The sequence below is a fragment of the Oxyura jamaicensis genome, chromosome 2 (genome assembly GCF_011077185.1).
Source record: "Oxyura jamaicensis isolate SHBP4307 breed ruddy duck chromosome 2, BPBGC_Ojam_1.0, whole genome shotgun sequence".
Taxonomy (NCBI): domain Eukaryota; kingdom Metazoa; phylum Chordata; class Aves; order Anseriformes; family Anatidae; genus Oxyura; species Oxyura jamaicensis.
In genome coordinates, this window is record NC_048894.1 from 61,562,970 (window position 1) to 61,585,128 (window position 22,159).

The window sequence follows — 22,159 nt, forward strand, 5'->3', positions numbered from 1 at the left end:
TCCTCCCCCGCCGCGGGTGGGAGCATTGTGGGGGAAAGGGGCCGGCGGCATCCACGTCTGCAAGCCGTGCGGCGGCGGCGGGAGGAGGAGGAGAACGAGGAGGAGGAGCGGAGCTTTCCCCTCGCGGCCGTGTACGCGCCGTGCCCGCTTCCCCCCCACTCCTCGCCGCCCTCCATGGCGCGGCCGGCGGCGCGGCGGGGTCCGGGCTGTGGCTCGCTGCTGCTGCTGCTGCCGGCGCTGCTGGTGAGCTGGGCGGCCTGCCAGGCTCCGCCGGTGCCCGCCGCCGCCGCCGAGACGCCCTGGGACGGGGCCGACGTCCGCGTCGAGCGGCGCTTCGTGCCCGAGAGCTGCCCGCGGGCGGTGCGGCGGGGGGACTTCGTGCGCTACCACTACCTGGGCGCCTTCCCCGACGGCACTCGCTTCGACTCCAGGTGCGAGGGGCGCCGGGGACGGGACGGGGACGGGACCGGGGCAAGGCGAGGCAGGTCTCCGAGGGACGGCAAGGGCCAGAGAGACGGGCCCGAACCGCCGGTCAGAGGGGTGGAGAGCCCGGCGGTCGCCACCATGTTGGTGTTGAGGTTTGGTGCTGCTGTAGGGAAGGAGACCGCCGGGGTGTCCGGGCAGGATGGAGAACAGGAGCCTGCGTCCCGTTACCGAGCCACTGAGATCAGCACTGCCTGTCTCTTTCCTTCTGCTATGCCCCATCACGGAGCTCCTGTATGCAGCGATACGATACCTGCCCGCTTCGTTCTGCCACGTCCCGTCACTGAGCCACTTCATGCAGTGCCATCCTGCCCCTTTCCTTGTGCTATGTCCAGTCAGGGAACTGCCTGTTTCCTTCTGTACCTCTCCTGTGGCCTTTTGAGGCTCAAACCTACCACAAAGCAACAAATGAGGAGTCTTTACCAGAAATGAAAGTGTCCTTCAGCAGTTCTTACTTAGAAGTAGTTGTGTAAGTTGCCTGTACATGAGTGTGACCCATCTGCAGTGGAATGTCCTGCTGCCTTCCTCCTGTTACTTTGGGGTCAGGAAGCCCAAACAGTGGGATCGGGAGATTGTGAGGGGTGCTGGCACCGCTCACTGCTTGTTTTCTCATTCACTGCCACTGATCAAAGTGTTGCTCGTGAAGGAAAAACAAACTAGATTTTCAGTAATTCTGCTAATCTTTCTTACGCTGCAAGGGAAGTCTCCAGCCTTAGGGAAATAGCTGTCCGCAGAGTAAAGTCAGCACTTCCTCTTGGGCTGGCCCAGCTTTGGTGCATGGGTATCGCCGCTTCATCAGCGCAGTTCTGCACCAAGAGCAGTGGTGCCACGGCTGGCGGCTCGGCTGGAGTTGGTGCAGTCCCAGGGAAGAAGCCTGGTAAGGACAGTGCACTTCTTGGCAGCCGACAGTCTCAGAAAATCAGCCTTGGGTGCAGAACAGAGGATGCACAAAGGCAGCGTGCTCACTGCTCATTTAAAAAATATGTGACATTCTGGAAACCTGTCCCATGTACAGAAATGTGTTTCTGATTTGTACAAGTATGCACTTAGCCTTCCTCATTGGTGTGCTGAGTTGTGCCAGCAAAGTTCTGCACCGAGGCCGGACACCTGATGGGGCTTGGGTTTAATTCTGCACTCCTGGTAATTGGGCTGTGAATTATTTGGGGAGGGAATGGGCTGTGCACAGCTGTACGTTTGTCACTTTGGGTCCTCTAAATGTCAGTACTGCCAACTATATGATAACGACGGTAGTCCAATCTAACCCAAGTACTTGTATGACCATCTTCGTTTCAAAAGACTGTAAAAATCAGCTATGGCCAGCTTGTAATTTTTTTTTCCCAGATGGCAGTTTGTGTCGACAGATGTTTTTGTTATTCAGTACCTGTGGGACTTTTTTTTTTTTTTTTTTTGGATTGATGACAGTGGTCTGTCGTTTTAGGAGCTAATGGAAAATTTGGAGTTCTTGTGTTCTGTCGGTCAACTGAAGGAATCTTTTGGAATACTTGTCTTAAATTCTTTATCACTTACAGCATACAAGTTAAAGATGTTCAGTTTATACCTAAAATCAGCCTATTAGAAACCCCATTTTTTACCAGTTGTATTTGTTACTTGCTTTTTAAGTTTATGAAGGTGCTTCCCAGCATCTATGTAGTCAAATGCTGCTGTGAAATTGGCCTTGAAAATACTTCAGGTGTTGAAGTGAGGGCAGGTTTACTTTGTTTCTTCTTCAACTGCTGAAAATGTTCCTGAGGCTTAAACTTCCCTTTCTCTACAGATGGTTCCAAGCAGAAAGTAGTAATACTGCTCTTCTCTTTAACGGGCTGCTTACAAAGTCTTACTAATCACAACTGTTTCATATAATTAACTAATGTCCTTCTTCATTCATTTCTTTTTATCAGTGTTTATATTTTTTTTTCCATAGCCACAAAATCATTTGGATTTTTAAGTCTGAATCTAATTGCCTGTGCATCTGCTGTTAATGTGGTAAATTCTGCTAATAGAAATTAGCTGTGCTCAGCTTTAAGGAATCTGCAAAGTCAGTTGGTCAAAGCTGCAGGGTCCATTGATTGCTTTGTTCAGTTCTATGCTTAGCATCAACATTTTTTTTTAAGTTTATTTTTAGAAAAAAAAAAAAAAAAAAGGAATACTTTTCTGTTTTACGATCATCCTGGATGTAGTGCCAAGCTTTGTCAATTGCTACAAAATACCACTTTTGAGGGTTTTGTAGAGCGTTATTAATCTTAACATCTTGATTATGTTTTTGTATGTACTGCAGAATTTTTCAGGAGCTTATTTAAATATTTTCCATCCTTGCCTGGGAGCAGGAATATCAGTGCAACAGAAAGTGACCGCTCTGTATAGAGGGTTCTCTATTTTAAGGAAAATGTTTGCCAGAAGAAAATCATAGAGCAAATAGAGATCCCTCAGTGAAATATTTGAGGGATTTGGAGGCTCTGGGACTGTTAGGAGGCTCAGTGTGTTGTGGAAGTGATGTGCGCAGTCTTGGAAGGAAAGTTTGACGTCACTTCCCTAGTGATATCTAGCCACTGGCTGCTTTCCAGAGTGTTTCAGCAGGCAGAGGCAGAAGCCTTTTTTTTTTTTTTTTTTCCCTTTTCCAATGTTGCCTTTTATCAGAAAAAAAAAGTTCTTTACATTGTAACAAGAATTTACATTGTAACCAGGAAGCCCGGGCGAGGAAGTCTGCTCCATGCCTCAAGACTTCTCCCACCAAGAAGGAGAAAAGGGTGATCATGGTGGGTGACTCCCTTCTCAGAGGAACGGAGGGCCCTATCTGTCGGCCTGACCCTACCCGTAGGGAAGTCTGCTGCCTCCCTGGGGCTGGGGTCAGGGATGTCGCCAGAAAGCTTCCCAACCTGTTTCGCCCCTCTGATTACTACCCGCTACTGATAGTCCAGGCTGGCAGTGATAACACTGATGAGAGAAGCCTGAAGGCTATCAAATGGGACTGTAGGGGGCTGGGACGGTTAGTGGATGGAGTGGGAGTACAGGTGGTGTTTTCATCCATTCCTACAGTGGCAGGGAATGGTTCAGAGAGGACACAAAAAGCCCACCTGATAAACAAGTGGCTCAGAGGCTGGTGCCACCACAGAAGTTTTGGGTTCTTTGACCACGGGGCGCTCTACTCGGCACCTGGCCTGATGGCTGCACATGGGTCCCAACTGTCCCCAAGGGGAAAACGGATCCTGGCCCAGGAGCTGGCAGGGCTCATTGAGAGGGCGTTAAACTAGGGAAGAAGCGGGGTGGGGATGAAACAAAGCCTGTTGGAGGTGTGCCAGGGGGAACAGTGGCAAGGCTGGGGGAGAAGGCTAAGGCTCAGCTGAAGTGCATCTACACTAATGCACGCAGCATGGGCAACAAGCAGGAGGAGCTGGAAGCCATTGTGCAGCAGGCAGGCTATGACTTGGTTGCCATCACGGAAATGTGGTGGGACCACTCTCATGACTGGAGTGCTGCAATGTCTGGCTATAGGCTCTTCAGAAGGGACAGGCAGCACGGAAGGGGTGGTGGAGTGGCTCTCATTAGAGAGTGTTTTGACGTCGTCGAACTTGAGGCTGGGAATGACAAGGTGGAGTCGCTATGGGTTAGGATCAGCGGAAAGGCCAACAAGGGAAGCATCCTGATGGGGGTCTGTTATAGACCGCCAAACCAGGATGAGGGGACAGATGAGGAGTTCTACAGGCAGCTGGCGGAAGTTACGAAATCGTCAGCGCTTGTTCTTGTGGGGGAGTTCAACTTCCCAGACATATCCTGGAAGCACAACACAGCCCAGAGAAAGCAGTCCAGGAGGTTTCTGGAGAGCGTGGAAGATAACTTCCTGATGCAGCTGGTTGGCGAGCCTACCAGGGGAGGTGCCCCGCTAGACCTTCTGTTCACTAACAGAGAAGGACTGGTGGGAGACGTGCTGGTCGGGGGCTGTCTTGGGCAGAGTGACCACGAAATGGTAGAGTTCTTGATACTCGGCGAAGTCAGGAAGGGGATCAGTAAAACTGCTGTCTTGGACTTCTGGAGGGCTGATTTTGGGCTGTTCAAGACACTGGTTGGCAGAGTCCCTTGGGAGGCGGTACTGAAAGACAGGAGCCCAGGAGGGCTGGGCGCTCTTCAAGAAAGAAATCTTAATGGCTCAGGAGCGGTCTGTCCCCACGTGCCCAAAGACGAGCCGGCGTGGAAGAAGACCGGCCTGGCTGAGCAGAGAGCTGTGGCTCGAGCTTAGGAAAAAAAAGAGGGTTTATAATCTTTGGAAAAGAGGGCGGGCCACTCAGGGGGACTACAAGGATGCTGCGAGGCGGTGCAGGGACAAAATCAGAAAGGCCAAAGCTCATCTGGAGCTCAATCTGGCCACTGCTGTTAAGGACAACAAAAATGTTTTTATAAATACATCAACACAAAAAGGAGGACTAAGGAGAATCTCCACCCTCTACTGGATGTGGGGGGAAACTTAGTAATCAGAGATGAGGAAAAAGCTGAGGTGCTTAACGCCTTCTTTGCCTCGGTCTTTAACAGCAAAACCAGTTGTTCTCTGGATGCCCAGTACCCTGAGCTGGTGGAAGGGGATGAGGAGCAGAATGTGGTCCCCACAATCCACGAGGAAATGGTTGGCGACCTGCTACAGCATTTGGATGCACGCAAGTCGATGGGGCCGGAAGGGATTCACCCGAGGGTACTGAGGGAACTGGCGGAGGAGCTGGCCAAGCGGCTTTCCATCATTTATTGGCAGTCCTGGCTATCAGGGGAGGTCCCACTTGACTGGCGGCTAGCAAACGTGACACCCATCTACAAGAAGGGCCGGAGGGTAGACCCGGGGAACTATAGGCCTGTTAGTTTAACATCAGTGCCAGGGAAGCTCATGGAGCAGATTATCTTGGGTGTCATCATGCAGCAGTTGCAGGGCAAGCAGGCGATCAGGCCTAGTCAGCATGGGTTTACAAAGGGCAGGTCCTGCTTGACAAACCTGATCTCCTTCTATGACAAAGGTGACACGCTTAGTGGATGAGGGAAAGGCTGTGGACGTGGTCTGCCTTGACTTCAATAAGGCATTTGACACCGTCCCCCACAGCATTCTCCTCAGGAAACTGGCTGCTCATGGCGTGGACTGGCGTACACTTCGTTGGGTTAAGAGCTGGCTGGATGGCCGGGCCCAGAGAGTTGTGGTGAATGGAGTCAAATCCAGTTGGAGGCCGGTCACTAGTGGAGTCCACCAGGGCTCGGTTCTGGGGCCAGTCCTCTTTAACATCTTCATCGATGATCTGGACGAGGGGATCAAGTGCGCCCTCAACAAGTTTGTAGACGACACCAAGTTAGGTGCGTGTGTCGATCTGCTCGAGGGTAGGAAGGCTCTGCAGGAGGATCTGGAGAGGCTGGACCGATGGGCCGAGGCCAACGGTATGAAGTTCAACAAGGCCAAGTGCCGGGTCCTGCACCTGGGGCACAACAACCCCAAACAGAGCTACAGGCTGGGAGATGTGTGGTTAGAAAGCTGCCTGGCAGAGAAGGACCTGGGAGTATTGGTTGATAGTCGGCTGAATATGAGCCAGCAGTGTGCTCAGGCGGCCAAGAAGGCCAGCAGCATCCTGGCTTGCATAAGACACAGCGTGGCCAGCAGGTCCAGGGAAGTGATTGTCCCCCTGGACTCGGCTCTGGTGAGGCTGCACCTCGAGTACTGTGTTCAGTTTTGGGCCCCTCGCTACAAGAAGGACATGGAGGTGCTCAAGCGAGTCCAGAGAAGGGCAACAAAGCTGGTGAAGGGTCTGGAGAACAAGTCTTATGAGGAGCGGCTGAGGGAGCTGGGACTGTTTAGCCTGGAGAAGAGGAGGCTCAGGGGTGACCTTATTGCACTCTACAGGTACCTGAAGGGAGGCTGTAGCGAGGTGGGGGTTGGTCTATTCTCCCACGTGCTTGGTGACAGGACGAGGGGGAATGGGCTAAAGTTGTGCCAGGGGAGGTTTAGGTTGGATATTAGGAAGAACTTCTTTACTGAACGGGTTGTTAGTCTCTGGACTAGGCTGCCCAGGGAAGTGGTTGAGTCACCATCCCTGGAGGTCTTTAAAAGACGTTTAGATGTAGAGCTTAGGGATATGGTTTAGTGGAGGACTTGTTAGTGTTAGGTCAGAGGTTGGACTCTGTGATCTTGGAGGTCTCTTCCAACCTAGACTGTTCTGTGATTCTGTGATTCTGTATTGTGGGAGAAGCCATCCGTTCATACCTTGTAATAACATTTAATTTTTTTTCTTTTGTCTTTAATTTTCCAGTGCTGCTCATAGTACTAGAGCATAAATTAACCACGTATAGCTACAGGCTGTGGGTGTCTGCAGGATGGATCACCATTGCACACCACTAGATCACATTTCGGGTAGATGGTGGGCAGTGGACAGGAAGAGGGCTGGCCTGGAGTTCCAGAAACACTTGGATTCAACCATTCCCCAGGCAGCTGCCTCTGGATAGAGTTATGCTAACAGGGCAGGGAGAAGATGGGGTACAGTTAACCTCTCAATAGCAGAAGCCATTAATGAATAAATGAGCCACTGACCTTTCTGCTTGCTTCTTCCTCCTTAGCTATGACAGGGGATCTACATTCAACGTGTTTGTGGGAAAAGGCCAGCTCATTGCTGGAATGGACAAAGCTTTGGTTGGCATGTGCGTGAATGAGCGGCGGTTCGTGAAAATTCCCCCCAAGCTCGCCTATGGGAATGAAGGCGTGTGTAAGTACAGCACCAGGCATCTGAATAGCTTCTTGTGTGGGTGACTGATGGACATACAGAGTGTTATAAACACAAGAAGGAAGGAGTCATATCCCATGGATTGCTTTAGGGAACGTGCAGATTGGTTTAGTTCTTGATGATGTCCTATAGAAAAAAGGAAGCAAACTCCCTTGTGTTGTTTTGCTTTTCAGCTGGTGTGATACCCCCCAATGCTGTGCTCCATTTTGATGTGCTTCTGATAGATCTTTGGAATTCGGAGGACGAAGTGCAGGTTCAGGCTTACTTCAAACCCGAGAAGTGCACTCGGACAGTCCAGGTGTCTGACTTCGTGCGATACCATTACAATGGGACGTTCTTAGATGGGACCCTCTTTGATTCGAGGTGTGCAGCTGAGTTGTGTGTGCTTGTGTATTTTAGCAGGTGTCTGATTCACCTGAAACTGTCTTTTTCTTCCCCCTCTACTGTTATGGCAGCTAGTGCTAATTGACCAGAAACAGACAATTTTCACAGGAAATTAAAGCTAGCATCATATAAAAATCAATAATTTATTCAGAAATTATGAGACAGCAGTACTGACTCAAACCAATAATAGTTATTTCTAGGTGGGTATTAGCAGCCCAGGTCTATTTTTTTAGTAGTATTTCATTCTCTGTATTTGTATTACTGTCTATAATTAATCAGCTAATGTTTTTTGTAACCACTGCAACATAGTTATTCAATTCAGATACAAGCTTTATAAATTAAGTAGGCAGAGTTCTTAGAGACATTGAGCTATTAACACTTTCATATTGAGATACTAAGTTTATAGCCTATGTATTTCATTGAAGTTCTGTGGAAAACGATGCTTTAATAACAGCTGCCATTATGTTTGTGAGTCATGTTACCAAAAACCCCTGTAAGGTTTCTGAAATAGCTAAGCACTCTGGAAAATGCTACTCGGCAAAACCTTTGCAAATCAATGAATGATATGTTGGGAGCAGCAAGTTGTGACATATCTTGTGCGTAGTATGTGACTTCTGAGGATTATTGTTGTTCCCGCCTATGGCTTTACATTGCTTTTTTTGTTTGTTGTTTTTCCGTTTTTAGTCATAATCGGATGAGAACATATGATACCTATGTGGGAATTGGATGGCTGATTCCTGGTATGGACCAGGGTCTCTTGGGAATGTGTGTAGGAGAGAAGCGCATCATCACGATACCACCTTTCCTGGCATATGGAGAAGAACGAGATGGTAAAAGTTACTCCTTTTTTATCCAGTACATCCATATTCTAAAACAAACCTGACCCTTGTGTATTTTAAATTCTTGGCAACATTACTGCTAATTTCAGACAAATGGACCAAAGTGCTGCAAAGAGAGGTTAAAAATATGTTATGGATGGGATGTGACTGACTATAAAATACCTTTTTAAAAATAATATGAGCACTGATTTGCTTAGTTGACATACTGTTGATAAAAATAAAATGTAATTTCATACAGAGAGTATCACCTGTGATTAATAATGTCTCCAAAAAGTAGAAGTCGGGTGACCACGTAATTCTTCCAGTGACTGCCATAGAGACCTGAAAACTTACATATAAAATATAGTTCCACATTTGTTCCTTTTTTGCAACGAATGCCCCAGTAATAGCTACAAAATGGATTAGTAGTCATATGAGACTGCCTTCAGGTCACATATAGAGGTTCCCATGTTAAATGAGGGGACAGTTAGGTATAGTTTGGAATTCTTCCTTGCTTAAATTCTTGCTCTGCTCTAATGTTTAAGGATGTCTTGACGGTGTACAAAGTTTCACATCCCTTCATTACCATTTATTGTGATAAATCCACTAAGTTTTGTTATCTACAGAGATGGTTGTTTTAAAAATTTGTCAAGTTCTTGAGCTCATTGGTTCTCAGACAAAGCAATCCATATTATAATTTGTGTGTCAATGGAGTCTTTCTTCACTAAGGTACTTAATTTACCCTTCTTCAGCTTCTATCATGTGGTCTCTTGGTTTGGACAGAATAGGAAGAGCAGATGTACCACATTTGTATACTGATGGATGTTTTATGCACTTTGATAAGTGCGTTGGTAGACTAAAACTTGCAGCTCAGGTGGACCTGGTGTACGTTGACTAAGGTGGGCGTTACTGAAGAGGCTTGTTTTTGGTGAGGTAGTGGCATCACAATAGGAACAGAATGAAGTAATTGCATGGGAGAATTAAGTGAAAAACTCACACATAAAATAACTGACTAGAAAGAGATTATGCTATTTTTTGTTGTTGTTTTACTTTATTCAGCAAAAAATGTTTAAGTTCCTTTTAGAACAACTGGTCTGTTGTAACAAGTTTCTGCTCTGACACTCTTGTAGGTAAGGAGATCCCTGGCCAAGCTTCTCTAGTCTTTGATGTAGTTTTGCTAGATCTCCATAACCCCAAAGATGGTATTACTATTGAGAACCAGCAAGTACCTGAATCTTGTGAGCGGAGAAGCCAAACAGGAGACTTCCTCCGATACCATTACAACGGCACACTTTTGGATGGCACACTGTTTGATTCCAGGTAACCAAACTGTTCAGTGCTGCAGATACCATTTCTAGTTTGTCTTGCCTGTCTGATTCATAATATACCTAAATAATGCTTTGCTATTCCTTCCTTGTGAGTGGAGCTGGAGTCTTCTCTTAATAAAAACCTTACAAATCTTTTCAATATGGGACGGAAGACAAAGGCCTATTTTGTTTATTGACAGTGTCAGAGTCGCCATCTAGGGGTCATGATCCACCCGATGAAGCTAGCTATGCTTTAGACGTGTGCTTGTATAGTCTTTGCCCCATTGAGTTTATCTGCCAAATAGGTAAAACTACTGAAGGGACAGAAAATAAATATGATTCCCATTTTACATCCTGAGAATTGTGGGTCACAATTCAGCAACAGGGTTTCTGTGATAAAGGAAGAAGGTTCACTTTCACTTCATACTCAAAGTGCTCTGGGTACATTAGCACCATGTGCAGAATTATATGATGAATAATACTGTTGTAGCTTCCTGACTTTTTTTTTTTTTTTTTTGCTCTTTAATGAGAAATACTTTACCACACCTACTTACAGAGAAGCTGTTATGAGTAGCTAACAATAATTGAAAATGAGACATTGTAAAATGTTTTGCAAACTAAACTCAGCAGATTGTTTCATATTTCTACGGTTGCTTGTAGGTCAGATTGCAAACATCAGCTAAGTAGTATGCCATGTGTACAGCTTTCTATGAGGAGGAGTCAGGGAATTGTATCTCAAATAATTGAACTGAGATGCACTAAGGTTCACAGTCAACCTTGATCTCCCCATTCAGTTGCCTGGCTTCGTGGGAGGGTAGAAAGCAGGAGGCCAGCCATCAGTGCAGATCTTAACTTACAGCTTATAAAAAACTTAAGTTAAGCACTTCTAGCTTATCCACAGTGCACCTGGCCAGAATGTGTCTCTTTTTGAGAGGCAAATGGGTGTTGTCTTCTCTGTTGTGATTAAAAATTTTTTGAAAGTGGCTGTTGTATTAATATTAGGGTTGTTGTCAGTAAATAGTAATAAATGCTTTGTAGACAGTAGCCTCTTCATCATCCTAAAGAGCTGACAGTTTTTACAGGGTTTATTCCTTAGAGTGTCATGTCCTGGCTTCCTGCAGAATTTCCAAGAAAGGGCCATGTCTAACAAACCCGTGAAGAAATAGAGCAAATAACAGTAGTTATTGAAAGCCTTGGAGCTGACCAAGAAAAAAATTGTCACTACTACAGAGAACATGCCAAAAGCACAGCTAATGGATGGGGTCAAGAGCTCTAATAATCTTTCCTTTCATTTCTTTCTCTGCAATATTCAGCTGCAGAACAGATCCTGGGAATCTCAGCCAGGGCTGTCTGGACTTAGACCAGTTCAGCAAGCCTCAGAATTAACTAAGGTTCAGTGCTGGTGTCATGAATGACTTCCAAGAGCTACCTTGTAAAGATGAATTAAAACTTTTATGCCTTCCTTTCTTTGTGCTGTACCTTCATGTAACATGCCTTGAAGAAAGGCAGAAGGCAGACACATCCTTCTAATAAACATCATCTGTTGTTGTAGGCTTGTTTTATTCTTACCTTAGGTGTTGAAGCAGATCCTTCAACCAACGTTTTAAGTGACTGACATAGTTAAGAAGGGAGGGATAGTGTTGATACTGGTTTGTTATCATGACTCATTTTAATGCTCTGCATCCCATGAGAGCTTATTTATCCTACCTCCAGCTTGTAGCAGTTCAACTACATAGCTGTGGTTGCAAAATGAGATAGGCGTCTCACAAAAATTAACCTAAACTACATCTAGTTGATAAGCTCTTATTAAAATAGAATTAGGGCAGGGGAAAATTTAAAGGAGAAAACTGATTTTTTCAGCTACTTAAACTCAACAGAAATCATGCTGTAATAAAGTGCAGAAATAGGTGAGATTGTTTTGTCAGTATGAAGAGAAAAGCATTTGCAAACAAGCTGTTCCTTAGCCAGGGTCCCAGAATTGGTTGATAAATGATGCATATGCATCATGGACTGATGAAACGTGGTGGCCTAGATTCATCGAACATGGTGATTGCATTGTCTCTCTGGTGACAGTTAATGACCATGTGCTTGACCTTTACTGGTTTAAGAATTGTGTTGCAAGATTGCAAAATTCTGTGCTATCTGGAGCACGGGCCACTGCTAAAAATAAAATATTTTTCCACAGCTACTCGCGAAATCGTACATATGACACCTATGTCGGGAAGGGTTACGTGATTGCTGGGATGGATGAAGGCTTGCTAGGTGTGTGCACTGGTGAAAAGAGAAGAATAATAATACCTCCTCATCTTGGGTATGGAGAAGAAGGAAGAGGTGAGCTTGACTTTTCATTCAAGACTCCTGTAATTAATGATGTTTCCTTTGCTGTTCAGTGCAGTTGTATGTAGTTAAAATACATAAAGTATTTGTTCCACTTTTTTGGCATTTGAAAGGTCTATGAATTATTTTGTGGGCACACAACTAACAGGATTACACCCAGAATGTGCAAAATGATTTTAATTAGCTAATAGGCAGGACAATAGGAATGCAGGACAGTTTCTCATGTAATTGGTGACCTGAAAACATTTGGATAATTAGTATTTCAGGCAGACTGGTACTTGATGACCTGAAATCATTTGGATAATCAGTGTTTCAGACAGACTGGTACTTGGATGCCAGGAACTCTTCAGTGTGACATCCCTTCCTGTGTGTCTTAACAAGTGCTGTACGCTAAAGGAATTCATTGCGTTAAGTTTTCTTCCCCATTCCTTCCACAGCCACAGGTTTTGTGGACTCCTAAGCCGCTTCTGTAAACAGTGGATGCATGTAACAGCAAAGTATCTGTGTATGTATAACATACAATTAAAATTCCTTTGGTAAGACTCATTAATGCCTAAAAAGATTGCAGTGAGTGGTTGAAATACGGTAACGCTTCTAGCCAATCACAGTTTTGTGGCTGGTGTTTCCAAAGGTACCTCCGGGGTTGTTATTTGGAAAAAGTGACTTAGAAGAGAAGACTCTTCTGTGGATGCAAATTCTGTGCTGTTGATTTGGGAATTAAGACTTCTCTACCAACAAAACCCATTGCTGTCTCTGGATGTGTCTGGCATTGCTGGTAATGCAATTGCACATTATCCTGGGAAGTGGAGGGAAGAAGTTGCTTGCTATTAGAACATATTAGGAAAATGTAACTTTTAAGACATAATGGCATTCCTTGAAGCACGAGAAGTCCTAAAGAATTCTGACGATCGATAATGAATTGGTACATGAAATAACAGTCAGTCATTTAGGGTGGTCACAGGAAATACATGCTTTTTGCTTCATTTCTGCCTAATTCTCCAATTCAGAATAATGGAAATTTTTCCTTCACTATGAAACTGAGTGCATGTTCAATGCTTTTCCACTAGTTCTCTGACCTACAATAGATGCAGCTTGCAGCTGTTGCATATAGCAGAGATGCAGTCCTTTATTTCTGAACAAGAAGAGCAAGATGACTCAGTAGAGGACATAGTGGGAATTTATATTCCTACTGGCTACAGTATGTGGTGATCATATGCCCTTTTGGTTACCATTTCTTTTTCTACTTGTCCTAATTTGCTTCCTATTTAGGAAAGATTCCAGGATCTGCAGTGCTGGTCTTTGACATACACGTGGTTGACTTCCACAACCCCTCAGACTCAGTCAGCATTACTGTCAACTACAAACCTTCTAACTGCACCGTGTTGAGTAAGAAAGGAGATTACCTGAAGTATCACTACAACGCTTCACTCCTGGATGGTACTTTGCTAGACTCAACGTAAGTATGTTATGTGTTAAAGAAAATGTCCCCTGCAGCTGTGAAGGCAGAATGAATAGCATGCAAAGCAGGCTGGAGGAGAATAAAAGATTTTTAATTAAAAAATTGAGCATTTATTTAAAATGTGATTTTCTTTGTCTGTCTGTCTGTCTGTCTAAGATGTGTAGGAAGAGGAAAAGAAAGAATGTTTCTCATAGAGAGAACCAGGAACAAAGAGGATGTAGGAATGTGTTGGAAAAGAACATAAACACTACAAGCAGAGTGATGAAACAGGTTGTCTGCATGGCATTTTGTTCAAATGGGCTAATTCAGGAATCTGGGCAGTCATAACAGAGCTACACACAGGGTTCTATGTGAATAAACTAAGTATGTTCAGTTTCATGGGTAGGATTTGCACCCTGCTGATTCAATGCTCCTGAGAGAGGTCTGAGAGGCACTCAGTGTGGTCTTGCTAAAGCCAGCTTGAGTGCATTGTACAGTAAGTGGTCGCCATCAGGTCTGTCCCACACATGGGTTCTGATTTCCCTGTCCTGAACTGTTGCAGTAAGTGTCACCATGGAGAAATCATCAGGTTGGTTATGCCTGTGATGATGATATTCCTCTTCCTCCTTCCTGTTGACAGTAGTTTTATGAGGAAGTCAGAGACTGCTCCGGTCTCATATCCAACTAAAGCAAATCCACAGCACAGTTCGCTGCAGCTACAAGAATACTTTTGCTAGCTTGTTTTTCTGCTTTCATATTTTGCATAGCGTTAGTCATCTAAATAATATTTTATTTATGGAATGGTAGTTGGAGAAAGCTATTTTTAAACAGGTCATAATACAGGAAGCAGCTTGATTATCACAGTGCATGCAGTAGCTTGCAGAACTGAAAAGCTGGCTTATGTTGAAGCACATGATGTTATACTGTAGTCAGGTATGTATACAAGTAGCGTGTTCGGTTTCAAAACACCTTTTATATGACAAAAATGCTCAATTCTCATTTTGTAGAAGGAACCAAGGGATGCTGAGACTGTCTTATTGAAAGCAGTTTAGAGAGCATCAAAGATAATGAATCTTGTACTTCTAATTTTAAAGCTGGTCTCCTATCCACTGAATTGTTTTCTTTGCAAATAATACTCTGTTGTACAGGCATGTCCTGCAGTGGTACAGCCAAGCCAAATAACCAAAGACAGGAGGATGACATAAGAAAAGGTCCTGCTGTTGTGGTGCATACGACATACTAAGACTTAATATAGCACTGTTCTTTTAGAGTCACAATGTATGCTTAACTTCTGGGTTTTTAACTCTTGATAATTTATAATTTTAGAAATGAGCTACCAGCAGCAAGGTATAATTAAAAAAATAATATAGTTAAGTGACAGTGATATTATTCCCAGCTGTCGTGATAATTCACTCATCATAGTGAATGATTAACATTAAAGGAATGGCTGACCCATGTGAATGCATCTAAATCCTCATAGGTTTGTAGTTCTGGGACATCTGGAGTTTTTAGATCTGCTAAAAATCCCACCTTGTTTGAGTTGAAAATACTTGAAATGCAAAAGCTCTTGTTTAGAGATAAACTGATTTGGGGATTTAATTGGCAGGATTAATTATTCTAAGTGGATTTAATTCAAGTAACATATAATTAATACCAGATGACTTGTGAACAGTAAGGACACTTCTGTTTGGTGTTGTCTGTATCCTGCTACCTTGAGAACAACTTCAGGTAACTGCTTGGTAGAACATTGGGCATAAAGTTGATTCTGGTTGATTCTAGGCAATGACAGAATGCTAACTAGAACTGCTACTTATGTGGTAATTTTGAGCAACAGAAACTCTCTGTAGTATGTTGAGTTTCTTTTTTTCCTCCTTCAGACACAGTCTAGGCAAGACCTACAATATAGTCCTGGGATCTGGACAGGTGGTGGTGGGGATGGACGTGGGCCTTCAAGATATGTGTGTCGGAGAACGACGCACCGTCATTATTCCACCTCATCTTGGTTATGGAGAAGATGGAGTGGGTAAGTAAATGCAGTAACCTATTGCACATCCACTTAGCATCTCTGGAGCAGCTGAAGTACATGTATGCAGGTTGTGTTACTTGCTGTGCATTAGGATATAAGGCAAGTATCTCTTATCTGATTGAATATTATTTTTTAGAGTTTGTTCATTTCATTATTTTAAACAGTCCTCCCATTCCCCAGTGAAATGAACATACTGTCTGTGTTGGCATTTTAAGTCATATTACTACAGTGGCCAATATAAAGACTTACCCAGTACAAAAGGGAACACATGCCCCAGTGATGCTGCTTTGTCAAAGTGGAAAGCTTCAGGCACTTTGGTGTTGCAGAGGGATGTAAACACTGTTCTCGCTAATAGGGGTACTCACTCATGGACATACAATATATATGTAATATATATATTACAGTATATACAGTATATACAGTTGTATACAACAACAACCATATATACAGTATATATGTATATATAAGATATATATGTATATCTTGTCCCTTTTATATTGTTCTTTTTAATTATTGTTACCTTTCATTAAAAATTGATAAGCCTCAGTTGCTCTGAAACAGGGATTCCCAAGCCTTTGCAGAGGAGAAAAGAGTTTATCAGTCCAGAGAACAAATGAGGTGGGATGTTGATATCCTTATATCTAGTGAGGAGGCAGAGGAGGAGCCAGGATGATGGTTGTTGTTGGCCTTCTGAATTAAAGACCTGAGGGAAAGGAGTCTATCACGAGATCAGCAAGATTAATAAGCTCTGGTTTAATATGGAAATGGTTGCATAAGTTGTAAGCTGGAATACCCCCAGAGCAGTTTGTATTTGACAAAGACTGTCAGACATCACACGTCAAATTTAATGGAGAATTAATTTGTGGTAAGAGATAAAGAAGCATTTTCACTTGGTTTCACCTGGTTTCCAAAAGAAGTATGAATGAAAAATTACGAGTATTGGGAATATGCAGCATTTTACACAATTATATAAAAACACATGATTATAAATAATAAATTGAAAATTTCATCATAAAATGGGAAAAAACGTTATGTTAAAAAAACATTATGAATATAGCAGTGATAAGTATTTGGGATCATACAAATTGCAGTTGATATCCATGGTCTAAAACATTATGTGATTTTTACTGTTTTGGTATAAATCTGAAGACTTTGATAGTTTCTTGTTTGCTGCTGTTGACCTCCATTCAACTTTTTCAAGTATAAATTAAACTCCTTCTGTGGTTTCATTGAAGTAATATACCCAGCAGTTACAATACCGTTGAGTCTGTCAGTACCACCTGGATGTACAGTGTATTGTCAAGATAAAGGAAAATTCCCACAGTTTTTGCTTTAGAAGTAAAAAAAAAAAAAAAAAAAAAAGAGAGAGAGAAAAAGATGCAGTTTTATTATGAACTCTTCCTTTAGTTAGGTTCACCTCTGCTGAAGGGAACAAAAAGGTTTGGTGGTCTTGGAATCTCAGGGCTTGGGGATCATAGTACAGAAGCAGCTATTGGAGCTGGAAGAGAAATATTATTACAGACTTAAAGGAAATGTACTCTTCAATGTAAGTGAGGATAAATACCTCTCTTTGCCATTTGTTGTGACAGAAGGAGAAGTGCCTGGTAGTGCTGTGTTAGTTTTTGATATTGAACTGCTGGAGCTGGTTTCTGGCTTGCCTGAAGGATACATGTTTGTATGGAATGGTGAAGTCTCTCCCAATCTTTTTGAAGAAATAGACCAGAATCACGATGGAGAGGTCCTTCTAGAGGAGGTAAGCTAAGCTAAGTGAAAACACTTCCAGTGGTTTTCTCCTTATTGCCATCACCAAGGTAGTCGGGTAATGAAGAGTGCAGTCTGTCTTTGCTTCGCTTCACTTGTCTTTTTTCACATGATGGTGGTTGTCAAAGTAACAGGAAACCAGAGTGTCTGTTAAAATACATTTAATTAGCATTAGAGAGAGAAGTGGAAAGAAAAAAATACAAGAATGGCCATATTACTTAAGACTGTTTACTGTTGTGGTCTCTTGCTGTGATCAACAGCCGATCCGTAGGGAACAGGCATAAGAGACAAAGTTATTGTTCAGTGATCCTTCACTGCATCAGCCTTCACATTGTCTGCTATTGCGAGGTTTATGGTGAATTCTTGAGCCAAAGCTGAGATTGCACCAGCGTATCCAGGAGCTGTCTGTTCCCTTCTGGAACCTCCAAAGGTGAATTGTGTGCTGTGTGAACGAGTCCTTCCCCCTCCTTGCTTGCTACAAGTCTCTGGTGTGAGAATGCCACTTGATGCCCAAATGGAAACTCACTTCCCTTTGCCACACCACCTTGTATTATATAAATCTCTGTGAGGTTTTCCTCTGTGTTTTCTCTTAACTGAGGAAGTCTGTATTTTTTTAAGTAATTATTTTTTATTATTCTCTTCAGTCTTCTTTGTCGCATTTCTGTCTTTGAGTCCTTCCCTGTTGGAGCAGTGCTGCATGCAGCACTCATGGTGCAGGCTATGGACCTGTGAAATAACATGAGATGACTTTCAGCATTTTAACAAATGGATGGGGTTAAATTGAAACCTTATTTCTCCTCTTCCTGGCACTCTCGTCCTCCTTTTTTTTTTTTTTCCTTCTTTCTCCATCTTCTCTCCCTTGTGTTTATTTCCATTTCTGCTTTTGCAGAGGAGAAAAGAGTTTATCAGTTCAGAGTACCAATGAGGTGGGATGTTGATATCCATATATCTAGTGAGGAGGGGAAGGAGGAGCCAGGGTGATGGGAGAGGGCGCTTGGCCTAAAAAGTGAAATGCATGTCAAAAATACTTCTCGTTGCTGAAGCTTTTTTAACAAGTAGCACCAGAGATCACAGCAATTGGAAGAACTGTGTTTGATTGTGGGCTTTCTGTTTCTGGTAAGCCACCAGCATGACTTCTGTCAGATGTTGCCTAATCACCTTGAGTAACATCTTCGTACGTATCAGGAAAAGGATTTTTAGGGCAAACTAACCTTGCGACCTGACAACCTTTTCATCCCTCATCCCCTCATCAAAGTTATGGGAATTGAACGAAAGGCATAATGCCTGAAGCTACTTTAACAAATCTGATGGTATACTGATGCTTCCAGTCTCATTCATGTGTTCCTTTTTTTTTTTTTTTTTTTTTTTTTCTTATGTTACTTCTAAGATGCAAGTAGAGGCCTGTATTACGATGCAAACTTCTTGTATTGGCATGCAGAATTATCCTCCCTCTTTCCATATACATCAGATCCTAAGTCACTCAACTTACATTCCCTAAATTATGAAAAAAATACCACCCTAAATTATGAGAAATCAGTTTTCTTATTATGGGTCCAGAACACACTGGAATGAGGAACTACCTGTTGAGCTCCACATAGTGTGATTTAACCTCATGTGTCTGTGCTAATTAGCCTAAATTAAGTTGTAAGAATTCTCTCTTCAGTTCTAAATGTCTGTTGCATTGTGAGATGTTTTCTCCTCCTTTCCCATGCAGTTTTCAGAATACATTCAAGCTCAAGTTGATTCCGGCAAAGGAAAACTAGCTCCTGGTTTTGCTTTTGAAAAGATTGTTAAAAATATGTTCACCAATCAGGATCGGGATGGAAATGGTAAAGTTACTGCTGAAGAATTCAAGTTGAAAGACCAGGAGACCAAAGAGGAACATGATGAACTGTAAAGCTATGAAGAGCAAAGAGCACTGAGCTGACCTACTCCTAGGATGCGCGTACTGGAAAGGGTTTAAGCAAGCATGTTTCTGAAAGGTTAGCACTCAGCCTGCATGTGCCCATGCACATGTGCTGGGTAGACTGTTAAAAATAGGAAGATTTTCAGTTGGAATTGTCAGGTGTATTTAAAAATAAAAAGCAGCGGTAAGTGCCTTAAGACAGGCTGTATAAACTGATAGAGAATGTACTGCCAGACATGGCATCATGAAGCATGTGGTCTGTTTTTATGTTAAAGGTTAGAAGTCATTATTGAACACTAGACAGTCACTTGGATGGGTGGCAGGGAGAAAACTACAGAGTGCTTTTAAGAGTTTTAAGAAAGTTTTGTATCTGAAATAATTCTGCAGCAGAACAAACCAGAAAATATCCCCCATGAAAATAAGCTGTCAAAATTGTCAGCAGTTGATCCCAGTTCCTTTCAGGAGGCATGAGCACTCTTTCCAGTAATGGAACAAACTCATAGGAATATCTGCCAGCAGGAACCCTTGATTTACAAATAGCAGAACACATAAATAATAGCCATGCCATTGCAAAATTTCCATAAGCTGTGAATTAAACAGGCCTGGAATTGTAACCATGTATGCGTTGGGTTTTTACTTCATTAAATGAGTTTGCTACCATCTGTATATATTCAATTAATAACCTTGACTCTTGCTGGCCTGTTAAAATAGTGTTTATTTAGATCGGTGATTTCCAAACCTTTATAGTTTTTATTTATAGTTTTGTTAGACTTTAAATATTAATATTACAGGGTCCAAATACTGTCATAAATACTGGATACAATTGATTTTACATTGGGCTTCTGTCTCCTATTTTGGGAATTGTTAGACTACGGAACTACATAGAGCTTATGCAGCAGAGCAGTCAGGCATGGTGAACAAACAAAAAGACAGTGATAAAATCAAGAAACAGACCCAGCTGTTTACACCTGCGAATGTTCTGGCATATCCCTTGATACAAAATGAGTCCTGGGAGTGCTGTTTAGATTACATGAACTCTTGATAAAATCACCCATTAAATCTATAAATGTAGCAAGCTGTTTAATAGAAAAATATGCTAAATAGACATATTTCTGGAAAGCTGAATGATCCCCCCTCAGTACACTACATGTAAAGAGCACAAATACGTATAGAGCAACACTGTCAAAGACAAGAAGAAAGGGAGTTGTGTTTCCTTATATGCTTTGTGTCTAGTTTCTTGCTTTTCTTCATCTGTACATGTGGGTTGTAAGCTCCCTGGGATGCTCTTTAAAAACTGATACTTCAGTTGGATGAAAACATTTTGTACTGGTTTTTAATACAGTTGTTATAGAAAATGCAGAAAACTATTTTTGGGGTTTGATACCATTAAATGTTCGATAATTGATCTTTTTGTTAAATAAAATGTTGATCAATTACATCTTCTTCTTGGCATTTTGATGGGTGGGAAACAGTAGAAGTATATACCCTTCATGCAGCATTGTTCTTGTGCACACAACTCATTTTATTTTCAAATCACTATTAATCTTTGAGGAAAAAAAATAAAACATTTTAAATTAAGATTATTTGATTCAAAGTAATTGAAAATAATAAACCACAAGAAGAGTTTGGTTTTGTGCTTCACACAAGTGAAGTTAAATCAATTCTTCATCCTTACAGGGACTTCCCTAAATTAACTATCTCATACTGCCATCATCACTTTTGATAGCTGGGCAGGTGATCTTTTTCTAGGCTGGGGACTTGAGTTTCTCATCTAATGAAGTTGGCTTACATATATGAGGAACAGCAACGCTTCATTCCTCAGGCTCGTGAAAGCAAACTCACTGTGCTTTGTATCCGAGGTTTGATGTTTTCATTTCTATAGCTCCAGAACCACGTGTTGCATGTAACATGCCGGAAGCCTGATCTGCTTTGGAACCAGTGTCAGCCCTTTATACCATACGAAAACAATGTGGAAATGAGTAGATGACAATGGAAATCCAAGTGTTTATTACCTCCTTAGAAGTGTCATCTTGTGAAAGCAGATTTCTCAGAAGACTTGAATAAAATGCTCCCCTTCATTTAAATTTGAAGTAGGTTGCTCACTTGTTGCTGTAGCTCAGATGTATTGCTTCTGCACATTTATGGAGCTGATGGGGCTGGAAGCAAGTTCTGATTGCTGCTAGAAACAGTTCCCACAAATGTGGAAATAACCCCTCATTCTGTTCTCATACACACCCTGAACAGACAAGCATGTGTTCTGAGTATGAAAAAATGTTTTATTGGAGAAAGTCTTAGTGACTGGGTTTTTCTGCATTAGACGATCATTGCAGATGCTTCCTTGGAGGTGATCTGAAGAGTTTCCAGTGAACCAGGACAGCAGATTTGTCCTGGAAGGCAGACAGAATACAAAGAGTAGCACTACACAAAAGTACAGTCAGTTGGTAACCCCTAAAGTTGCTGCACTGGTTTTCTTCAGAAGCACTCAACAGTGGTGGTGTAACAGGTCTGACTTCACTGCCTCTGGGTAGGGTAATTCTGAGGAGGGAAATTCTCAGTCCATTGTTTCTTAGGCTGTCATAAATGTCGTTTGTGATCTGCCTAAATAATGTTTTTCTATCAAGAGAAAAATTTTTGATAACATCCCCCTCCACACAACAAACCCACCAAGGCTGGAGGCTGCCATTTCAGAAATGAGAATACAGCTTTGGGGAAAAATGAGGATAAATCATAGAATCATAGAATCATAGAATATTCTGAGTTGGAAGGGACCCTTAAGGATCATCAAGTCCAACTCTTGACACCGCACAGGTCTACCCAAAAGTTCAGACCATGTGACTAAGTGCACAGTCCAATCTCTTCTTAAATTCAGACAGGCTCGGTGCAGTGACAACTTCCCTGGGGAGCCCGTTCCAGTGTGCAACCACCCTCTCTGTGAAGAACCCCCTTCTGATGTCAAGCCTAAATT

The 22,159-nt window shown here is 42.8% G+C and overlaps 1 protein-coding gene across 1 annotated transcript; it reads left to right on the top strand.

Moving 5' to 3' along the window:
* The first annotated feature begins 59 nt into the window (after positions 1–59).
* FKBP9 (FKBP prolyl isomerase 9) lies at positions 60–20,772 on the top strand. Its single transcript, XM_035317958.1, has 10 exons — positions 60–431; positions 7,054–7,199; positions 7,391–7,580; positions 8,286–8,431; positions 9,550–9,739; positions 11,912–12,057; positions 13,333–13,519; positions 15,379–15,524; positions 17,117–17,280; positions 19,003–20,772. The coding sequence occupies exons 1-10, from the start codon at positions 175–177 to the stop codon at positions 19,183–19,185; spliced, it is 1,755 nt and encodes a 584-aa protein (XP_035173849.1). The 5' UTR covers positions 60–174; the 3' UTR covers positions 19,186–20,772.
* The last annotated feature ends 1,387 nt before the right edge of the window (positions 20,773–22,159 follow it).